The following is a 20,030-nucleotide window of genomic DNA, read 5'->3' on the forward strand; positions in this document are numbered from 1 at the left end:
AGCCTCTCGGGGGGGCTGGGTGCTGCCCGGTGAATGGTGCGGGCCTGGGTTCGCCCGGGGAGGCGACGGGACCCCCCGCGGCCGCTGACACGATCTTCTCTCCACCCCCAAAAATCTTTCCGAGGGGCGGTGGCTCCTGTGAGAGTCCTTCCGCGCGGCGCCTTTAAGGGGGGGGGGAGGTGCGAGCGGTCACGTGAGCGGGGGGATCGCAACATGGCCGCCGGCCCGCGCCTGCTCCCGCCGCTGCTCCTGCTGCTGCCGCTGCTGGCGGCGGCGCGGGGGGGCGCGGGGCGCGGGCGGCAGGTGAGCGGGGGCAGCGGGGCGGGAGGTAACCGAGGGATACGGGGGAGGGGGGGCGGCACCGGGTCTCGGGGCGTCCGCCACGGGCTCCAGCCTCTGCTCTGGGGCTCGTCCCGCTCCCTCCGCGTTGCGACCCGTGTGTGGGACCGGGCCAAGCCCCCGCGTAAGCTCCCGTTCCCCCGCAGAGCGCCCGGGGGGCAGCCTCGGAGGCCTGATCCTGCTCGGAGCAGGGGCCTGGGTTGGAGATCCCGCCCGACCCCGGTGGTGCCGATACTGTGGCCCAAACGTGCCGGGTTCGGGGAAGAGAGGGGCTTCCTCGGGTCCCCCTGCCCCACGCCAAGCAAATCCCACCCCTGGGCTCAGGCCCGGAGCTGGAGGGAACCTGCTCCCCCCTCCATCCACAGTGTGCTGTGGGTCACCCGTGTCTGGGGACTGCCAGCCCCCTCACCCATCCCGGTGCCCCCTGCCTCTGTCCCCCGTCTCCGCACCGTGTCCTGGTCCAGTGGGAGCACCGTGGCTGCGGGCAGGGAAGTGGCTTGCTGCCGGAAAGCTGTTCTGACACGGCCGGATGTGGAACGCTGACCAAGTCTGTTTAGCAACACTTGGGCCGTGGCAGGGCCTCGTCGCCTGCAACGCTCACCGGGAAGCCGAGGCAGCTCACGTGCCCTCGTCTAAGCAGGAAGCTGCGCATTTGGGATTGTCCTGCACCAGGTAGGACCGAGTCCCCCTGAGGCCTCTCCTTCCTCTGCAGGTGTCGATGCAGTACAACCCTGGCTGGAACAACTCCTCTGTCAACCTGCTCCACGTGCGGGCGGTGGGGCCCAGCGACACCCTGCACTACATCTGGAGCAGTATTGGGGCCCCCACGGTGCTGCTGGTGGCTACGGAGAGCACGAGCAGCGCCCTGTGCGTCAACTGGACGCAGCTGCTCTCGCCCACTCCTGCGGGTGCCATCTGGATCGACCCTCCCAGCAGTGTTGTCTACTCCACTGCTGTTGTCTTCACCAAGGTACCACTGAGGAAGGTGGCCCTGCTCCGGGAGAGCCCCGCTATGGTGGAGGGGGTGCAGGGGGGCTGCTTGGGGCAGAGCAGGTCGGTCAGCAGCTTTCCCAGCTGCAGCAAAACGGCCCCTTGTGCGTCCTACCCTGGTTGTCTCTGGCTTGAGCTGTGATGGTGTCTTGATGGGCCAAGGCAGCTCCTTTTTGGTCTCCTTCCCCTCCCGGGTGGCAGTGGCAGCCCAATGCACGGCAGCCCGTGCACCGTAGCACAAAGCGTCAGTGTCTGCAGCACCTGCTGGTGGCTCCCAGCCCCTCTCCCCTTCCTTCTCCCTAGGTGTTCGAGTACAGTGAGGCCAAAACGCTGGAAGAGTTCTTCTATCCCACGTACGACCTGTCTGACTTTTCCTGGGACAGCATCAATCACACCCTGAACCACACAGCCCTGACGGCCGAGTTCACGGGCATTCCGGCCACTGACCCCAGTGGCAGCTTCTCCAACGGCAGCCTGGCGTTTCGGGTAAGTCCACAGGGGCAGCGATGGGGGTATTTAACTGCACTGGGATTCTATAGGGAGAACACAGCAAATATCAGGCCCAAAACACCTTCTGGAGAGGGAATGTTGCTCCTTGGTTTCCTACCTGGTGATCATACTGTTCCTCTGACCTGTGTCCCCTGCAGGTGACAGCGTACAAGGCCAGTGGCCGTGACGGGCCCCTGCCCAGCCTCCTGCACACGGCAAACAGCTCTAAAGTAGAGTTTGTCCTGGCTGGGGTGGCTCCACGGGGCAACAACTCCCAGTTTGTGCTGGAGGTGGCCACGGTGGAGGAGACAGGGGTGGCGCAGAAGGTGCGCTCGGTGCGCTCTATCGACGATGAGTACACTCCCACCATCTTTGAGGTGAGTGTGGGGTAAGCACTGGACTTGGGGATGTCCCCTGCTGCGGGAATGAGGGTGAGGGGCATCTGGGGCAAGCAGCCTAGGCAACCTGCGGTTCCCTACTGTGGCCACCCTGGCATGAAGGCCATCTCCTGCCATCACTTCACTGCCCGTTGCTCTCCCTTCACCAGATGCTCTCCCTAGTAGCCGAGTCACAAAATGACAGCTCAACGCTCAGCTTCCTGCAGTGGAAGGCAACAGCCTACGGCTCCCAGACCCCCAGGCGTGAGGACAGCATCCAGTGCCGGTCTCGTGGCCTGCAAGCAGCCAACTGGACCCTGCCCGTGCCCAGCATTGTCCATGCCTACTTTGGGGAGGATGTAGGCAGCACCTACACCATCAGCGCCATCAATATCTCTTTTGGGGGAGAGGATGGAAAGGTTTACCAGGAGAAGCGCTACCTTAGCTGGTGAGTGGGGTCCGTTGTGCATGAAACGACGCTCTCCCAGCCACTAATAACTTGCACTTTGGGGAACTGCTAGGTTACGGGATTTCTCTGTTTAAAACTATCTCCTTTCAAAAGTCTGTGTTTTCCTATGATCCTGTAGCAGTTTATTAATATATTCCCTCACTCCTACCCCCAGTCTGGGAGACCCTCTCCTGCCCTGTGTGGGCTCCTGCCAAGAAATCTTGATCTGACCCTATCAGGGTGGAAAGACCCAGATATTCCACCCGTCGGACAAAGCTGATCCCCATGTCTCTGGCTGATTTGTCTCATCCCCTCCTGTAGGTCGGCGCTGCTGGGCTTCGGGCAGCCCCCCAAGGACACCTTCTCCCCCCTTGTCATCTCCATCATGGCCGTGGCACTGGGCACCCCCATGGCGATGCTCCTGATGGGCAGCTGTGTGGTTCTCTTTGCCCAGAGGAAACGCTACTCTGAGTACGAGCCCATCAACTGAGTGGGACCCCAGGATCCTTCTTGTCGCCAGGAAATGACTGCGGCTGCTGCAGGGGCTGCCTGCAATCTCCTCTCTGTCCTCTCCATCCCTGCAGTCCAGGCTCGGAGGGGACCAGGGCAACGTTTGCAGCAAATTGCCGATGTCACATATCCCTGCCTCCTGCTCCCTCCTACTGCCCGGATCCTGCAGCTGATTACACTTCTTCCTCTGTTTATTCCTGATCCATCCAGCCAAGGGAAGTGACTGGGGGGGAGTTGGTCAGGGTTGCCTTGAGCTGCAGAAAGATCCTCCTCCCAAGGGATAAAACCACTGTTGTCATGGCTGGGACTGGCTGTGCCCTGTCCTGTGCCACTTCCAGAGCACTCTGGGGTTGCTTGGGTGGCTCCAACCCAGGAGCAGGGCTGGTGTACTGGTCCCCAGCCCTGTCCCGCTCCTGCCAGTGTGCAGGGTGCCTTGCTGCTTCTCGCTGTACTGGTGCCATCCCAGAATAGCCTGCCTCAACCCAGATGGGGCTCACGGACTCCTCAATGCCCAACAGGCACTTTCTGCTGTGCTGGCCTCAGCGAGGGCTGCTGGTACAAGAGGGAAACCCAGCGGCACTTTGCAGCAGCAGCTTGAGCTCAGGTATGTCCTGTCAGCCCGTAAAGGGCTGATCGAGCCTTGCTCTCAGTTAACTGCAGCCATTGGCCCTGCGGGGCTGGCTCGGAGGTGCTATCCAAGTGCTTGAAGCCATGGGGCAAGCGTGGTCTGTGGCTGCTTGGTGTTTGCAGAGGTACCGCATCATTTGAGGGGGTGTGCTGGGCACTGGGGAGTGTGCTGGGTTTTTGTGTTCTTCATCACTGACTTGCTTTTGACCAAATAAAGTGGATTTCTAAGAGCAGTTTCCTGAGGAACCACCACACTGCGGCTGAGCACAAGGAGAGCAGCTCTCGGGCCTTGCAGGTATTAAAGGGTGCTAGAGCTCAGCAGGAGCCAAGGTACGAAAACATGGCTCTGAGCAGAGGGAGGCTCCCTGCCCCTGGATTGAGTCATGCCCCACAGCAGCGTGTGGTGCTCTGGGATGGTTTTGCCTGTGAGCCGTGGGGTCACCGTGAGGCCAGGCTGTGCACCGTAACCCTGCTGAGAAGTGCATTTGAAAGAGTTGGACTGTTCCCGTTCTCTGACTTGGCTGGGCTGCAGTGGGTGAACTGCTCTCATGACACAGCATTCGGGGATGGGAGTGGGACAAGCCAAACACTTTGCAGATCTAGGGATGGAGGGGCTTTCCCTTTATTTGGTGGATTTTGAACTGTTCTGGGTAATGCCTGAGAATCAGAAAACTGAGACAATCAGACTTGCATGGGACTGGACTCCCAGGGTCCGTTTGTGTCCGCAAAAGACTCTGAGGTGGGGCCCAGTGCCCTGAGGGCTGCAGGATGGGTGCCCGTCCTTGGTGGGGGATCAGCCATCCCCAGCCCTAGGCAGCAGCAAGCCTGGTGCCATCTCACTCATCCCGGCTTCTCCCCACATCACGCCTTGGGGCAGGGCTCCCTCCTTCCTACCTGGCTGACTGGTTTGTGAACCAGGTGCTGAACCTCCACCAGGAGGAAGAGGAGGAGAGACGAGCTGGGCAGGACTGGCCACGCTGCCATGCAGGGACCCAGAAGCAGGATGCAGGGCTGGAGTGCTATTGCAGAGCTGGGAGATGGACAGATTAGGGAAATACCATTTTTCCCCTCTCAGAAACATAATTTTGGGGCTGGATGATGGCATCCCGTGGGAAAAGCAGCGATTTCTAGAGGAATTTAACCCACCCTCCCCAAACCAGCCATAGAGCTACTTGGTGAAGGGCTTTATTGAGCAAAGCCAGCTCCAGCAGGAGGTTAGGCAAATCCCACCCCAACCCATCCTCATGGAACAGGGCTCACTGGGTCTTGCTGTGGGCCCTGTTCGCCCTCCTGCAGGAAACTCGCAGTGCAGAGGGTTTTACAGCTTAACTCTATCAACCATGGGTGCCCAGCAAAACCTTGCCAGGTTCGGGCATGGAGCAGGGGCCCAGCCAGATCTGCCTGCACTCCTCCACCTTCAGGGCTCACAAGGCAGGGCAGTGAGGAGGGCTCAACCTGTCTGCATCGCAGGGTCTGGGTACCCCATCTCCCTGGGCCTCCCTCACCCCCAGTACCGGAGTTTGGCCCCACTGTCTTTGGAGCGGTCCTCGGGCTTTGGTGCTGCCACAGCAAGGAGGTTTTCGGGCTCCAGGACAAACATGCTGTACAGGTTCCAGAGTAGCATAGCCAGGAGGGGCAGGAAGGTCATGCTGAAGCCGAAGGCACGGAAGGAGCGCCCGATAGCGTATGACAGCCAGTAAATCAACCTGGAGAGGACAGAAGCGCGGGCTCAGTGAGGGTGGTGCCTTGGAGCTGGCAGCCAGCTTTGCTCAGGGGTTCTGACCCCAGTGAAGGTTTACCAGACATGGCTGCTGTGGGAATGGATGAGGGATGGAGCAACCCTTCCCCTGTGACAGCTTTCCTGGCTGTCGTTGGCCGGGTGAGGCACTGCTGGAGCAGGAGTTTGCACCAAGGCATGGTGTTTGCCAGCACTGACAGACCCCGTTTGCACCCTGGCGCTGCCGCAGCCCATGTAGGGTAAAGGAGCCGCTTACCGGGAGATGGCAAAAAGCCCCGTGAGCAGGGGGATGAGCTTGAGGATCTCCTGTGGGAGGTAGGTGGCCAGCACAGCCATGTTGAAGAAGTAGAGGATGAAGAGGTGGATGGACTGGGAGACGTAGGTGCGGTGGATCTCCACCTCCCGCTGCAGCTCCCCGAAGGGCTCCAGTGCAGAGGAGCAGAGGCGGGAGATGCCGCTGACGATCATCCCTGGGGGGCAGAGAGAGGGGCTGAGCACCCACTGAAACTGCATTGAGGCCTGAGGGCTGGGGGAGGACCAGAGACAGCCACAACGGGTGAGAAGAGGGTGGGAAAACTCAGGCTGCTATTCCTGGCAGGAGCAATAGAACTGCAGAGAGCTCGGCCCCAGTTCTACTCCCCATTCCCCACAGCCCCTGCTCCCCCGGGGCTAATGCAGCCCAGTGGTGGGGGCGAAGGGCTTTGTACGCCAACCCCGTGACTCACCCAGAACGATGGGGAACGTGGCAAAGGCAGCACAGCGGAGTGTGTAGACCAGGCGGGCGCTGATAGTGGGCAGCAGTGGGGCGTCAAAAGGCAGGAAGACGTAGGCCCCATAGATGAGGCAGGGGCAGAGAAGCAGGGCCCCCACCACCGAGGCCACAGCCTTGAGGTTGCCAGTGCTGCAGTCTGTGGCGCATGGGCACCGTGGCCCCTCGGTTGGTGGCTTGGCCACTCGTCCCTCAAAGCCCAGTGGGTCCCTGTACCGTGAGGGGCTGAGAGGAAGGAAGACCTGCTTCTGGCAGAGGCTGTTGTGTCTGTCGGTGTGGGGGACGTAGCCCCCCGTGCCCTCCTCTCGGGGCCATGGGGCAAGTTGCTGCTTCTGCTTGCCAGGCGTCTGCTCAATGCACTGTGGGTCGATGGGCACAAAGATGTGGGCTGCCATCACAGGCAGCCCCGGGGCTTCCTCATCTTCAGCCTCAGCTGAGGGGCAAGTGAGAGCAGCCTCCTCAGGGTCTTCGTGGCCCCCTTCAGGAGTTGAACGTCTTTTTGCCTCCGCAGGCTCTGGCTGGCCCTGGGCGCTGTGCTGGCACCGGTCCCATGGCAGGGTGGCGTCAGGGTCCCCTGGGTGTTCGTCCGGGGCTGGTGGCACCTTGTCCGGGGGGGTAGCCAGGGCCACCTTCCCCAGCTCCAGCAAAGCCACCTCCTCAGAGGGCAGGATGGGGTCAGCGGCAGCCATGAGAGTCGCTGGCTCAGGGGATACAGCTGGGGACTGGCAAGAAACTCTGCTGTGTTTTGGGGTGTCGAGAGGGGACGAGGTTCCCGTCCCTTCCGCTTTCACCCTGCACCAGGAGAAAGGAGACAGACAAAAACACAGCAGAAATGAGAGGTTTGGGGTCATGCTCACAGCCCCAGTTACAACGTGGGTTGTGAATCAGCAGCTGCCACCCCTGGAGTCCCCATCACCTGCCTGCCCTTCCACTACTAGGAGAGAGCAGAGCCCAGCATCCCCATGCTCTCATGCCCTGCCAGTGCGCCCAGCCCGTGGCAGTGGGGTCAGGGCATGTGGTACCATGCGTGTGGGCACCATTGCCCAGAGCTGGGCGCCTGGTGAGCCCTGGGTGTGTGGGTCTGGCTGCAAAACGGGGGCAGACTGGGAATTGCTTCCCCACCTGGCCAAACTTCGCAGGGTTTCTGGCTGGGCATGAGCCTTGTGACTCAGGGACCTGGACACTGCCTGGCCGATGCAGCTAGCTCCACCCGCAGCTCCGACCCATGCCAGCATCAGCCAAGCCCTGATACTCAGGGGGAGCCATCCAGGCCACATCTAGGAACCACAGCTAAAGCCAGGATGAGCCAGGTTTGCTGCCTCTTGTGGCTCAGACCGATCTGGGGCAGGCACAGGAGGCTGCTGGGTTCCACTTGCTATGGGGGAGCAGGAGATTCAGGCAGAAATCTCACATTTTTCTCTCTTTGCAGGGGATCCCTGTCTCTTAGCCCGTCCCAGGCGTTGCTGGTTGTGGGCATGGGAGCCTCCTGCAATGAAAATAACTCTTCCTTTCTCCCTTCTGGGCATATTCATCCCTGCACCCCCAGAAAGAGCCCTGGCCTGGCCACAGGCATGGGGAAACTGAGGCACAGAGTGGCGCAGGGCTTCATCTGAGGTCCACGCAAGAGGGTATGGCTAAAATCCTGTGTCTTGCACACCTCTGTCCCCCCTCTCCCAGCCCCACTCGCTCATCACCCCATGGGACACGGGAGGAAGGTGGCACCAAGCTTCCCCTCGCTGAGAGACTTACTTGGAGAGAGGTGGGCGGCCATGGGGCTGGGGGTTGTACCGCTGCGGCAGCTGTGCTGGGAGCCTCTGAAATGCTTCCACAGTCTCTCCGCCGTCTGGACTTCAAACCTGTTTAACCAGCTAAGGTGGGGCCGGGCTGAAAGGGGCAGGCACAGCAGCCTCACCCGACATGGCGCTGAGCCCGCAGGCGGCCCCTCGGCCCTGTGCCGGCTCCTGGGGCCGTCCTGTACCTGGCGACGTGTCCTCAGCAGGCCCCTCCGTGGCATGGGACAGCCACCACGCAGGGGCAAGCACAGGGGGGCACGTCCCCCTTCCAGGGGGTTTCTGCGCTGGGAGGGCTGACAGCAGGGCCAGGGCACGGTGGAGGAGAAGCCCCAGTGCTTGTCGGCCACGGCAGACAGGACCAGCTTGGATGTCTGTCTCGGCTGTTTCTGTGACAGCCATGGCCATGCCGAGGAGGTGAAGCACCAAAGGGATGGGGGGCCATGGGGAGCCCCTGCCCCAGCCGGCAGCACCTGGCTTTTGTGCTATCTGGCAGCATGAAGGGATTCCCAGAAGTGGGGCAGGATTCCTCCTGCTGGTCCGTCCTGCTGGGCCACTCACGGTCCCCACAGCAGGTCCCCCACAGCAGGGTGGCCCCTGCTCGAGCCCTCAGGGGTCCCGGCAGCCCTGAGGCGCCAAGGCAGGGGGAGTCCCACAGCTCCTGCCAGGCCCAGGACATGGGGCAGTCGTAGGGAGGGCCCACCAGGCCCACAGTGAGAACCGGCCTTTGCTGCCTCCCCGGCGCGGGGCACGCCCGCAGCCCTCAGGCCTGGCTCCGGCCCCCGGCGCCGCCGCTCTGGTCCGGCGCGCAGAGCGACCAATAAAGCTCTTTGATTGACGCCGGCGCGGCCGCCATATTTGCCAGCACTAAGTGCTGGCGCGGCGGCCGCGGGGGGGGGGGGGGGAATGGGGGAACTCTCGCGAGATGACGCCGGGCAGCCGCCATGTTGCCAGCAGGAAGTGCTGGTGCGGCGAGAGGGTAAACTCTCGCGAGGTGAGGCCGGCCCTGCCGCTGCCATGTTTGCCCGCCGCTCTCCGGTCTCGCGAGAGCGGGCAGGCGGCAGCCGCGCAGCCATGGCGGCCGAGCGGGGCTGGGGGCGGCGGCGGCGGCGAGGAGCGGCGCGGCGGCGCGGCCGGTGCTGAGGGGCGGTGGGCCGTGCCTCGCCGGGCCGGGCCTTGCCCTCGCCGGGCGCCATGAGCCAGGGCGGCGGGGCCACCGGTGAGAGCAGCGAGCCGGAGGCCAAGGTGCTGCACACCAAGCGGCTGTACCGGTGAGAAGCGGGGCGTCGGGGGAGGGGAGGGCGAGGGGAAGGTGAGAGGAGCGGGGAAGGGAGATGAGGGGGTCCAGGGGTAACTCAGGGGGGCAGAGGGAAGAAAAGAGACGGGGCGGGGTCCGGAGGAGGTTTGGGGGGGCCAGCGCGGAGGGGTTGGGGGGCGATCTGGGGAGGCCTGCGGAGGGGGATAGGGAGGGGAACCGGGGGAGCTTAGGGACAGCAGGCGGGAGGAGACGAGGAGGATCCCGAGGTGGTTGGGGATGGCAAGGGTGAAGGGGATTGCGGGGGGACGACCCAGAGGAGATTGGGGAGGACCAAGGCGAATGGGGTTGGGGGGGTTTAGGGTAAACTGAAGGGAAGGAGATGGGGGAAGTAGTCAGGGAAAATTGAGGGGGGCTGGGGAAGGAGATGGCAGAATGGAGGGAAGATACTGGATTAACAGGGGAGAGGGGGTGGGAGGGGATCCGGGGGAGATGGGAGGGGAGCCTGGAGGGGAGACCAATCCAGGGGAGATGGCGGGGGGGGGAACGAGGGCAAAGGGGTTTGGAGAGATATTCAGGAAAGATGTGGGAAGGAGGTGGCAGGATTTAGGGAAGATTGAGGTGAAGAAAAAGGGGGGGGCAATCCGTGGAAAGTGGGCAGTGATAAGGGAAGGAAGAAGGGGGAAATTCAGGGAAGACTAGGGGGAAGGGGGTTGTATGGGATCCAGAGGACATGAGCAATACACCAGGTGGGGGGCAGCACTGGTGAAAAAGGGGTGTATGGAGGCCAGGGGAGATAAGTCAAAACAAAGGGTGGTGAGGGAAGGAGCTCTGGGGGAATCCAGGCAAGATGGGAGAACAACGGGGAGATGGAGGGAGGAAGGCAGGTGGGAGGGGAAGAAGGGGATCAGGGGAAAGGGGGCATGGGGTAGCCAGGGAGATGTGTCAGGACATGGGGAGTGGAGGAAGGAGTTATGTAGTATTCCAGGAGGTGGGGTGGGAGATGATGGGAGCTGAGGGGGAAGGAGGTGTGGGGATGCAGTGGGATAAGCGCAAGATGTGGGGGCTATCCAGGGAGAGGGAGTCCCTGGCATTGGCAGTAGACAGGGATTATGTGGGAAGTGCTGGAGAAGAGGGAGTGATGAGTAGGAACTTGAGCCAAGGCACTTTCCTGCTGTATGGAGGGCAAGACTGCTCTAACTGCAGATCTTCCAAGAAAACAATCCCAGGGACTCCACTCTCACCTACATCTCTGCACTGTGCATAGTGTCAGAAGGCAAGATTCAAGAAATAATGATGGCCTTGGTCAGCTCAGCCCAGCAGGGGTGAGGTGCCACGCTGTCAGTGCTGAGGTGCCTGGCTCCGCTCTGCTGATGACTTGTTTTATGAGTGTGGCCCAGGCATTGTCCCCTTCTGTCTCAGTTTCTTCATCAGTAAAGCAGATTCATAGTGGAGTTTCAGCAGCGACAATGTGGTTTCGAAGATGAGCAAAATTGTGAAGGCAAGAGATGGATTTTTATGTCCGAGTCCATTTTCTTTTTGTCTTGCTGACTTGCTCAGTGACATTGGGCATGTCCTTTCATCTCGTGCAACCTCGCTGTCCTCCTCTAAAACAGGGCAAGGCTTGCCTCCCTCTGAGAAGTCTGGCAAGATCCTTGCCCAGAAGTCCAAAGCAGTAATAGCAGGTCTGAGTGGTAGTTACTAGAATTTGTTTCCATGATGCGCTTCGTACAAGCACGTTCCCCGCACTTTGAAGTCATATTGGGTGCATTTCTTTTTCTTATTGCAAGGTCAGTGGTAAAACACAATGGCTTGGATTACCGGAGGTGTGGGCTGTGTTGTCGTGCTGGAAGTGCCTCCAGGGCTGCGGAACTCTGTATCTGCTCTCGCACTGAGATACCCTGTTTGATCCTGGGGGTGGCTTCCCACATCTGCTAGTAGTTGAGCTAGAGCGGCGTAACACCTTGCCCACTGCCACCTGAGATGTGGTGGACAGGATTGGAGAGGATGTATGTGCTCCTGCTTGCAAAATAGAATGCATTTTGTTTAAACCGCCTTCACCGTGGTTTAAGATGTGTTTTACTTTGCGATTACAGTGGACCAGGAATGTATGTGCTTCTTAGCTCACCTGACAAGCAGTACCTCCTATGCCTCTGGAGCTCACAAGTGAATGTCCCTTGACCAGACATGGGATTGGTCATCAAGGCAAGGAAACGGTTGTTTTCTGTTTAAATTTTTATGGCAGAATAAGGTGTGTGGTTGCTTTATAGTATTTTTACAGCAGGAAAAGAAAACCACATTCCTGTAGAGATGGCTCTTCTTTTAGCTGGAAGTAAGTATTGTGATTTTAGTGCAGGATTTATAATGTCTGCAGAGACCACAAATTTTCTTTCTACATAGCTGATAGCTCTCTTAGCAAGCTTTCTACCTTAACAGTCTCTCTCCAATTCTTCTCTGTTTCAGCCTGAAGTTCAGTTAGATGAAGCAGTAACTTCCTGTCCTCTGAGAAGCACATTGTACTTTGTGTGATGGCTGACTCTCTCTGGAAACTTTCGGCCATCGGATTAAACAGTGCCTTTGAATCACAGATGTTTGAATGTCACAGTCCCAGCTATAAACTGTGCTCACGTGGGATCAGCTTTGTGCCTGCTCATGAGAGCAGTTGAAGTTGAGCTGAGGTCTCCACAGTCCTTGGCAAATATGCTGGCCATTGGAGTGTCCTTTTGGAGATGAGGTAGCCCACTGCTGTTTGAAGGATGGCCTTTGATCTTTTCCTTTTAAGTCTTCCTGGATTGATAATCCCCACATTTCACTTCAGAATGTGGCAACTGGATTATTCTGGGTGCTGTTTTACAATGTATGTTTTAGCGTAGGGTGACCAGATTTATTTTCCAGATTCTGGGTAACCATTAGCTCATTGGCTTTGTGTTACTATTCTTGTCTGCCAGCCTTGTTCTGGGCAGTATTATTTGTGTACTGACACATGCCAGAATACAAATGAATGGCTGCAGTTCTTTCCCTGAGAAATGTCTTGCTCTTCAGAGACTGTGGCTCTTAGTGATGTATTAAATAAAGAAATATAGAGAGGACACAAAATTCTCCCAGCTCTCTTGCCCCATCCCAAAATGTTAATGGCACAGAAGGGAAGTGAGAGATCAGTGTCTGCATGGCTGAAGAGGACTTTGTGTTGGACCATTTCCACCTGCCTTGGCATGATGTGCTGTACTTGGTTCTTTTAATAGACTGGCATCTGATTTGCCTCCTCTGTGGTTCTGATGTGCTGTCTGAAAGCAACGTTTAAACCCAGCAGGTATAAAATTGGGTACTGGGACAAAATTTGGCCTCTTAACTGCTAAATAAAATTAAGCCCATGGTCTCATGCCACCCAAGGCACAAATGCTAAATTGCATTTTAATCAGTCCATGGTCTATAGTGCCTGTGTTGATGTTTCTTAACACTTTTGAAGTGAGGCTGGCTCCCATACCTTTTTGTCCTCACCGTGTCCCCTTTCCTCACTACCGTGGACACAGGATCCTTGAGGTCATCACTGGCTGTCACAGATTCTTCTTTACTCCTGCCTCCACCTCCTCCAGCAGCACCGTGGAGCTCATGCTAAGAAGGCATTTTAGCGTGGGGTCTGCCTTCTACCTTACAGCTCAGCAGCCCACATCCCAAAAGATAAACTTTGCTACTTTCAAGTCACCAACTCTCCATTTATGAACCCATAAAAAGTACCAGAAGCAACTGGTGTCTTCATTTACTCATCCCTGACTGTTGTAGGAAACAGGGTTGTATGGGAGATGCCCTCCGGGATGCCTCCTACCCTGTGCTCAAGGGGAAGGTGAAATACCCTCCAGTGTTCCTGCTCAGATAGTCCTTGGAAGGAAACTTCTGCTTCATATTTGGCAGGCATTTGAGTCCTGCTGCATGTGAGTAGGCTTTCCTTAACTGCTTGATCACGTTTCTTACCCACTGATACTGTTGGCAGCCAAATATCTGTCTGCTTGCAACTTGGAAAGGGGGTTCTGACAACTGCTTTTTGAGTAATTCCTGTCATTTCATGCATGTCATGCTGCACAGTATCAGGATGCATTTCTGTCACTGCTGAACTCGGAAGGATTCTTAGATGAGGTTTTGTGACCCTTTTTTTTCTTTTTTATATTAAAAAAAAAAAATAGAGGCTTGTTTGGCATGTGAGCTACTGAGCAGTGAGAGAACCTAGACCATGTGCCCCTAAAGGAATCTGAATGGAGTAAGCGGCAGGAGGAGTCAGTGTTAAACCTTCAAATACAGTTAACTTGCACAGGAGGATTTGGACACACAGGTTCACACCTGCATGCGTGACATCCCACCCTAAGGGCTGACTGTGTCCTTGGATGCGGGTGTCGACTGCCTGAAGTCACTGTGAAATCATTTCCCACCTTGAGGTGTCAGTGACGTGAGCTTAATATCAGATACACAGCAGTTGCCTATTCAGTGCACAGGGAACACATTTGTACAGCGATTTTGAAGATGTAGAGACTGCCTGTTTTGGGAATAGAAGGTCATAGATTTCCTATACTTCTCTCTGGGAATCAAATGAATCAGCAGTTCCCCTTTCTTCTGGTCATCGTTCCGCACAGGAAACAAATCAGTTCCCTGTGAGCCCCACTGTTCGTTTCTTGCTGAGGGTCTTTGAGAGGTACAGTGACAGGACATAATTGCAGGTTGCAGTAAGGATATGTTTACTGCCTGCTGCTTTGTGGAGGTCTCTTCTGGGGAAACTAAGCGTGTATGTGGGGCTCGTTGGTTCCCCCCATCAACATGCTGTGAGCTTGGATGAATCTTTCATACTTACGGCCTTTTACCTGTAAACCAAAAAGCATTTTACTTGCTTGCCTTACTTGCTGTTAGAGGTATTAGGTTGTTAGAGTTTACAAAGGACATTCAGGCTGTGTGAGAAGGACACTAGTGAGCAGAAGTGGCTGTGGATATCAAGGTTAGTAGCAGACTTTTGTGTGTGATTCTTACTCTATTCTTGGTTTTCTTCATGACTGTTTAGGAAGAAGTTGGTTCAGCTTTGTGATGTTTTGATCTCCCAAGCCATTGTGTAAGACAGTCCTATTTCCTATGCTTCTCTTCTGTCAGGTTCTGTGGTTTGCTGAAGACAAATGAGATTTCCAGGCTTTCCATGACATAGCATGAGAGGGGACATTTTCTCTTTGAGCTCCTGAATGTTCTGGTTTTTTTTCAGGGGGGTTCCTTTTGGTGTGGTGGGTTTGTGAAAGGAGATTTGCCTTGCTAGTAAGGGGTTGGTATATGAAACCGTCAGTTACTTTACAGTAATATCTGTAGCTTTCAAGGAAGTGGTGGTGGTTTCAGCCTTTCTCCTTAGCATATGGTTTTGCATGCTCATGCTTGCAAGTGCCATGTGAGTGCCCTGTATTCAATCTGGCAACCATTTGTGCACGTGCGTGAAAAGAAGGTTCAGTCATTGCATCGTGCTGTGGTTGTGATGAGGGAGTTTGTGTTCTGCAGACGGAGATTTCGGGGAGAGGGAGCAGGCTGGTAGCAGCATCTAACTGTTCTGCTTTGCAGAAGTCTACTCTGATCAGGTCTGTCTCATTCTGTATTTACAATGCATCTTGCTTGTCTTCAGCTCTCTGTGTGGCAGGTTCAGCAGTAGGAGCAGTAAAGATATTGGAGCAAACAAGGAATGACAGGTAGATGTGAAATTGAGGGGCAGAACAAGTACCTGTGGAGTTTGATAGCTAATGGCTGGGGATGGCTTGGAGGACATACGTCTTCTTGGAGGAACATGTAGAGTCAACAGCTGGGAAAGTTCCTTTCAGGAGTCAGTTTGTTGACCTCAAATGCAGGCTTAACAAAGGCAGAGATGATCTCTCTTGGTAGGAAGGGTTTAACATGGCTGGTTGATTTTGCTTTATCAAACTGTCCATGAGATATTGATGAGGCTACTTTCTGTCAGCGCTAATGCTTCTGCAAGTCCCTGGTTTTATTTCACTGCAACGTTCTTGAATTGTAGTCTGATTTGTTCACAAACTTTTGAGTGCTTGAGATTTTACATGCAGTGTGGTATTCCTCCTCTAGGAGGAGAGTCTTGGGCAGTGATTCACCGAAGTATTTTTTTGCATGACTCAGAGGTTTGGAGGTTGCTTGGTCTGTCCTTTAGCTGGCTTTCAGGGGAAAAAAAATCTCGTAACAAATGACAGTCGTATTTTAGGCTGGTTTTGAATGTCTCTGTTACCTATCACTGAGAGATCTTTCAGGATTTTCATCAATGAATCACTGTAACAAAGATCAGGAAGTTTTGGCAAATGAGAATGATGTGAGTTGCCTTCTTTCACAGACAAGTTGGTAAGGAAACAGGAATTTGTGGAGGTTTGACTCTTACCCTATCAAAACAGTAATTGTTAGAAATCAATCCATTTTTAAATCGGAGTTTAAGACATTGAAGTTAATCTGAGTGTATGTATAGCATGATTTAATTGCTGAAGTTAAAAGTTGCTAATGTGTCCAAAGACATTTCTGACTCTGCTGCTGTAGAAATAATTGACATTTTTGACTAGACAGGCAGTGGTAACTGGTGATTAAACAGCTGATTTGCAGCCAAATCATTACTGTGTATGTAACTCTGCTTTTTCCTTCTTTCTGTAAGCTTTTTAAAATGTGCAGAAAGGAAGTCAATTAATATGGTGTGGTAGTATAATGCGCCTTGCTAATAATGGAATTAACTGGGCTGGTATGGTTCTGTGCAGACATCCCACATCTCATGAAATAATCCCAGACAACCTGGTATTCTGAAACTTTTCTTGCTGTGTTACCTTGCAGAGCAGTGGTAGAGGCCGTTCATCGGTTGGATCTCATCCTTGGTAATAAGGCAGCGTATCAAGAAGTGTTCAAGCCGGAGAACATCAGCTTGAGGAATAAGTAAGTTGGGCAGGGTGCTTGTTTTTTATATTTGGCTGGGGAAAATCCAGGTGAAGCAAAACATGGAGGTCTTGAATCTGCAGTTTTGCAGTGTATTCAATTTGTAGTGCACCTGTTGACCTGGGACCCCTCCAGGTTCTGAAGTAGAGGCTAGATTTCAGATCTGTATTTGAACAGCACCTAACCATATAGGCCATGGCTGGAGGCTTTCCTGGGTGCTGTTGTAATACAAATAAGTTGTCTTCATGTTGGCCAATGCCTTCCAGGTAATTATCTTTAAAAAAACCTGTGTGGTGAAGAAACTTCTTATATCTGTGTGAAATCTTTTATCGGGTTCAGAGGGTGCCTAGCAGGGGTTAATTTTTTTTAAGCTGTCAAGACAATTCTTGACATTCCTGCATTTAGGAAGTTACTGATGGCCAGCTGAGCCAAGGTAACTACTTAGGTGTATGGCTTTTACGGATGCTCTTGTGTGGGAGTGACACAAGCTGTACCATCACCAGATGGCCTAGCTCATCCATCGTAATGAGTTCAGATTTTCTTCTGTGCTTATGTAGTGGCAGCTGTATTTAAAGCTGCTATAGCTAAATGTGAATTCTCCACTGTCTGTCTCAGGCTGCGGGAGCTGTGTGTGAAGCTGATGTTCTTGCATCCAGTGGATTATGGAAGAAAAGCAGAAGAACTGCTCTGGAGAAAAGTTTATTATGAAGTTATCCAGCTCATTAAAACAAATAAAAAGGCAGGTATCTATGGCTTTGGCATGCAAAAGTCTCTGGCTGTTCAATGGAAGAGACCAAGTTAAAAGCTTCATTTACTGGGAGGAGTTGTGGTCTGAACAGGGCAAGAAGCCAGGCACTCCTAAATTTTAATCATGGAGCTGACCTACGCTTTTTGTCGAACTGTGGGCAGGTAGGCTCTATCTGCTGAGTGTGCTGCCATTGCAGAGGATTTTTAAACATAATTTTCTTAATTTTTGTCTTCCTAGCTTTAGAAGACATACATCTCCATGTAGAATGATGGTCTTAAGAGGTTTTGTCAGTGCTGATTTTACTGGAGTTGATCGCTGGAAATACTCAACAGTATTCACACTTGGGTTTTCTAATGCCATGAGCCCTCTCCTGGTGATCTGGTTGTCCGAATGTATTTAAGGTGCTCTAACCAGACACCTTGATTTTATTTGTTGCAGCAAGTATTTCTCCTTCTTGATGTTGACCCTTGGTAGATACCAGTAGATACACCACTGTTGAGCAAGAGGAAGTACAGAACTGTGCAAAACCGATTACAGCTGAGCTACCTGCTATCTTGCTCATATTTGGTATAACTTGAGTGGCCAGCCTAAAATGTTACCTGGACTGCATTAACATACTCTCATTTTTCTTCCCTCCAGCACATTCACAGCCATAGCACTCTGGAGTGTGCGTACCGGACCCACTTAGTTGCTGGCATAGGATTTTACCAGCACCTTCTCCTCTACATTCAGTCTCACTATCAGCTGGAGCTGCAGTGCTGTATTGACTGGACGCATGTAACGGACCCTCTAATAGGTTAGTGCTTAGTGTGTCGGACTCGTGGGTAAGACCTGAATCCCAGACAGGTGGCTTCCCCTTGTGCTAGTCCGTCTTTGTCTCGGCATTCAAGGGATTATCTTTTTTTTTTTTTCCTGATTAGCCAGTTACTGTTTAGAACAGACTGTCTGTCCTGCTCTCTTTTCCATGGCACTGTTTTGGTGGTGGTGTTGTTTTGTTGGGTTTTTTTAATACTAAACTAGGGAAGAAAGAAGAATTTCTAACAGGAAGAAAATGCTGTTAGAAAATGCTTCAGTAAATGTTTGGTGGTGGCAGATTTTTCTGGAAAATTGAAGAGCACTTCTGGCTGTACAGAATGCTTTTAAAAGTTTAATTAAAGCAGACAAACAGGCCATGGGGGAATAGGTTCTTGAAATCAACAGATTTTTGTCAGGACATCATATTTACTAGATATAAGATACTGTTCCTTCTCTCGGTGCCCCTTCTATCTGTACTCCCTTCATATACTTCCTAGCTGTACTGTGTGTAGCTTTGAAAGGGCTGTTGAATCCTGGACTGAGAACATGAGGAAGCTCCTGTAACACAGTAAGGTATGTTTGCTATCTCAGGTAACCACCTCTGTGCATGCCCTTAGATGCAGGGTAATTTGAGGTATCTTGCCTGTTAGGGGAGGAAGAATAAGAGTATTTACAGTATTGAAACAGCTCAAGGCCGCATATGCGTTCACATCCTCAATTACCTTGTAATAGTTTGTTCACGTTTGTTCCTGGGTTGTGTCCAGTGGCGTCAAAGCACATGCTTCTCTTCGGGTGGGTTTAGGTGAGAAATGGTGCCTCTGTATGTTTTGTGAACTGTATTAGCAAGGGTTTAATTGACATTCTTAAAGCTGGCAGGGGAGGGACGTCAGAAACCGGCATAAGAGAAGTTGGTATCTCTTCAGCAATAGAATGTTTTAGTTGCTGGTATCCTATTCTTAGTTCTGGGAGGTGATCATATCGTGACTGGCTCTGAAATGTCAGTTTAAAAGGCAGATGTCCCTGGGAACTGTTGCTTTGAGAAGTGTATCTCAGTAATGCAGAATTAATAAATTCTCAAAATGTGCATTCCAGATGGGTTTGTACCTTGTGGTGTGTGATTGCATTTGAAAGGCTCCCCTTATTCAGGTTTCTTGGTGTGTCTAGGCTCTTTTAATTAAAAAGATGCAGCACATGAGTATGTAACTGGATAACAGAGATGTAACCTTGCATATCTGGAAAAGATACATGTGTAAGAATCCTGTAAGAGCTACAAATGAGGGTGGACACAGCTTGATGGTTATATAAACGAGAGCAAGAGGATTCAAAGCAAAAAAGGAAGGATGGGTCCAACAGCATACATGGACACAGATTTGAAGGCCGTGTATTCATATAATGCAGCTCATACAATGCCTGTTAGTAAGTGGGAACCATTCCTCACTGGTCACTTAAGCCTCCAGATTTCATTTCCACTCTTTTAAACTAAGCCAAGAGGGAAGGAAGTAACTCAGACTGCAGGCTGAACTGGTCTTAACAATCTTCCTTTGGGATTCCTGCTTGAGGGGAATTTTCTCCTCCAGAAGGTGGAAGTCCTTGGCAACAGGAAGACTGAATCCATGACACTGATCTATCTGGTGGCAGTAAATGCTCTCTGGAGAGGAAGCATGAACGCGGTAGCCTTTGCCTCCTGATCTCTGACTGAACCATGGCCCTGCTGGCTGGGGAGAAGGTGCTGATGGGGAGATGGGAAGCACGGTCTTGGCAGCGGCAGCACCTCCCAGGAACCAAGTCATGTTTGATGGCTTCAGTTACTTCAGGATGGAGCTTTCCCCTGCTACTTTTGACACTTTCCACTGCCTGAACTGCCTTTTTTTTTTTTTAAGTACAGTTACAGAATAGACTAGACTATTTCAGTTGGAAGGAATCTACAATGATTGTCTAGTCCCAACAGCCTGACCAATTCAGGGCTGACCAAAAGTTAAAGCATGTTATTAAGCGCATTGTCCAAATACCTCTTAAGCAATGACAGGCTTTGGGCATCAAGCACCTCTCTAGGAAGCCCGTTCCAGTGTATGACCACCCTCTTGGTAAAGAAATGCTTCCTAATGTCCAGTCTAAACCTCCCTTGATGCAGCTTTGAACCATTCCCATGTGTCCTATCACTGGATACCAGGGAGAAGAGATCAGCACATCCTTTTCCACGTCCCCTCCTCAGGAAGCTCCAGAGA

The 20,030-nt window shown here is 53.5% G+C and overlaps 3 protein-coding genes across 3 annotated transcripts in view; 2 read left to right on the forward strand and 1 right to left on the reverse strand.

Moving 5' to 3' along the window:
- Positions 1-213: 213 nt before the first annotated feature.
- GLMP (glycosylated lysosomal membrane protein) lies at positions 214-3,133 on the forward strand (the record flags this gene model as incomplete). Its single annotated transcript, XM_082011532.1, has 6 exons — positions 214-303; positions 1,052-1,309; positions 1,633-1,815; positions 1,977-2,195; positions 2,366-2,643; positions 2,965-3,133. The coding sequence occupies 6 exons, from the start codon at positions 214-216 to the stop codon at positions 3,131-3,133; spliced, it is 1,197 nt and encodes a 398-aa protein (XP_081867658.1).
- Positions 3,134-5,281: 2,148 nt separating this feature from the next.
- Positions 5,282-6,976, reverse strand: TMEM79 (transmembrane protein 79; the record flags this gene model as incomplete). Its single annotated transcript, XM_082011452.1, has 3 exons — positions 5,282-5,486; positions 5,775-5,988; positions 6,244-6,976. The coding sequence occupies 3 exons, from the start codon at positions 6,974-6,976 to the stop codon at positions 5,282-5,284; spliced, it is 1,152 nt and encodes a 383-aa protein (XP_081867578.1).
- A 2,295-nt stretch (positions 6,977-9,271) lies between these two features.
- Positions 9,272-20,030, forward strand: part of SMG5 (SMG5 nonsense mediated mRNA decay factor) — a gene marked incomplete at its 5' end in the record, with an annotated part of 29,651 nt that continues 18,892 nt past the window's right edge. The window contains 4 exons of the mRNA XM_082011434.1: positions 9,272-9,348; positions 16,164-16,262; positions 16,878-17,001; positions 17,650-17,806. Coding sequence (XP_081867560.1) covers positions 9,272-9,348; positions 16,164-16,262; positions 16,878-17,001; positions 17,650-17,806 — 457 coding nt within the window. The remainder of the gene's footprint in view (positions 9,349-16,163; positions 16,263-16,877; positions 17,002-17,649; positions 17,807-20,030) is intronic.

The sequence above is a fragment of the Phaethon aethereus genome (assembly GCF_964289735.1).
Source record: "Phaethon aethereus genome assembly, chromosome: 28".
NCBI lineage: Eukaryota > Metazoa > Chordata > Aves > Phaethontiformes > Phaethontidae > Phaethon > Phaethon aethereus.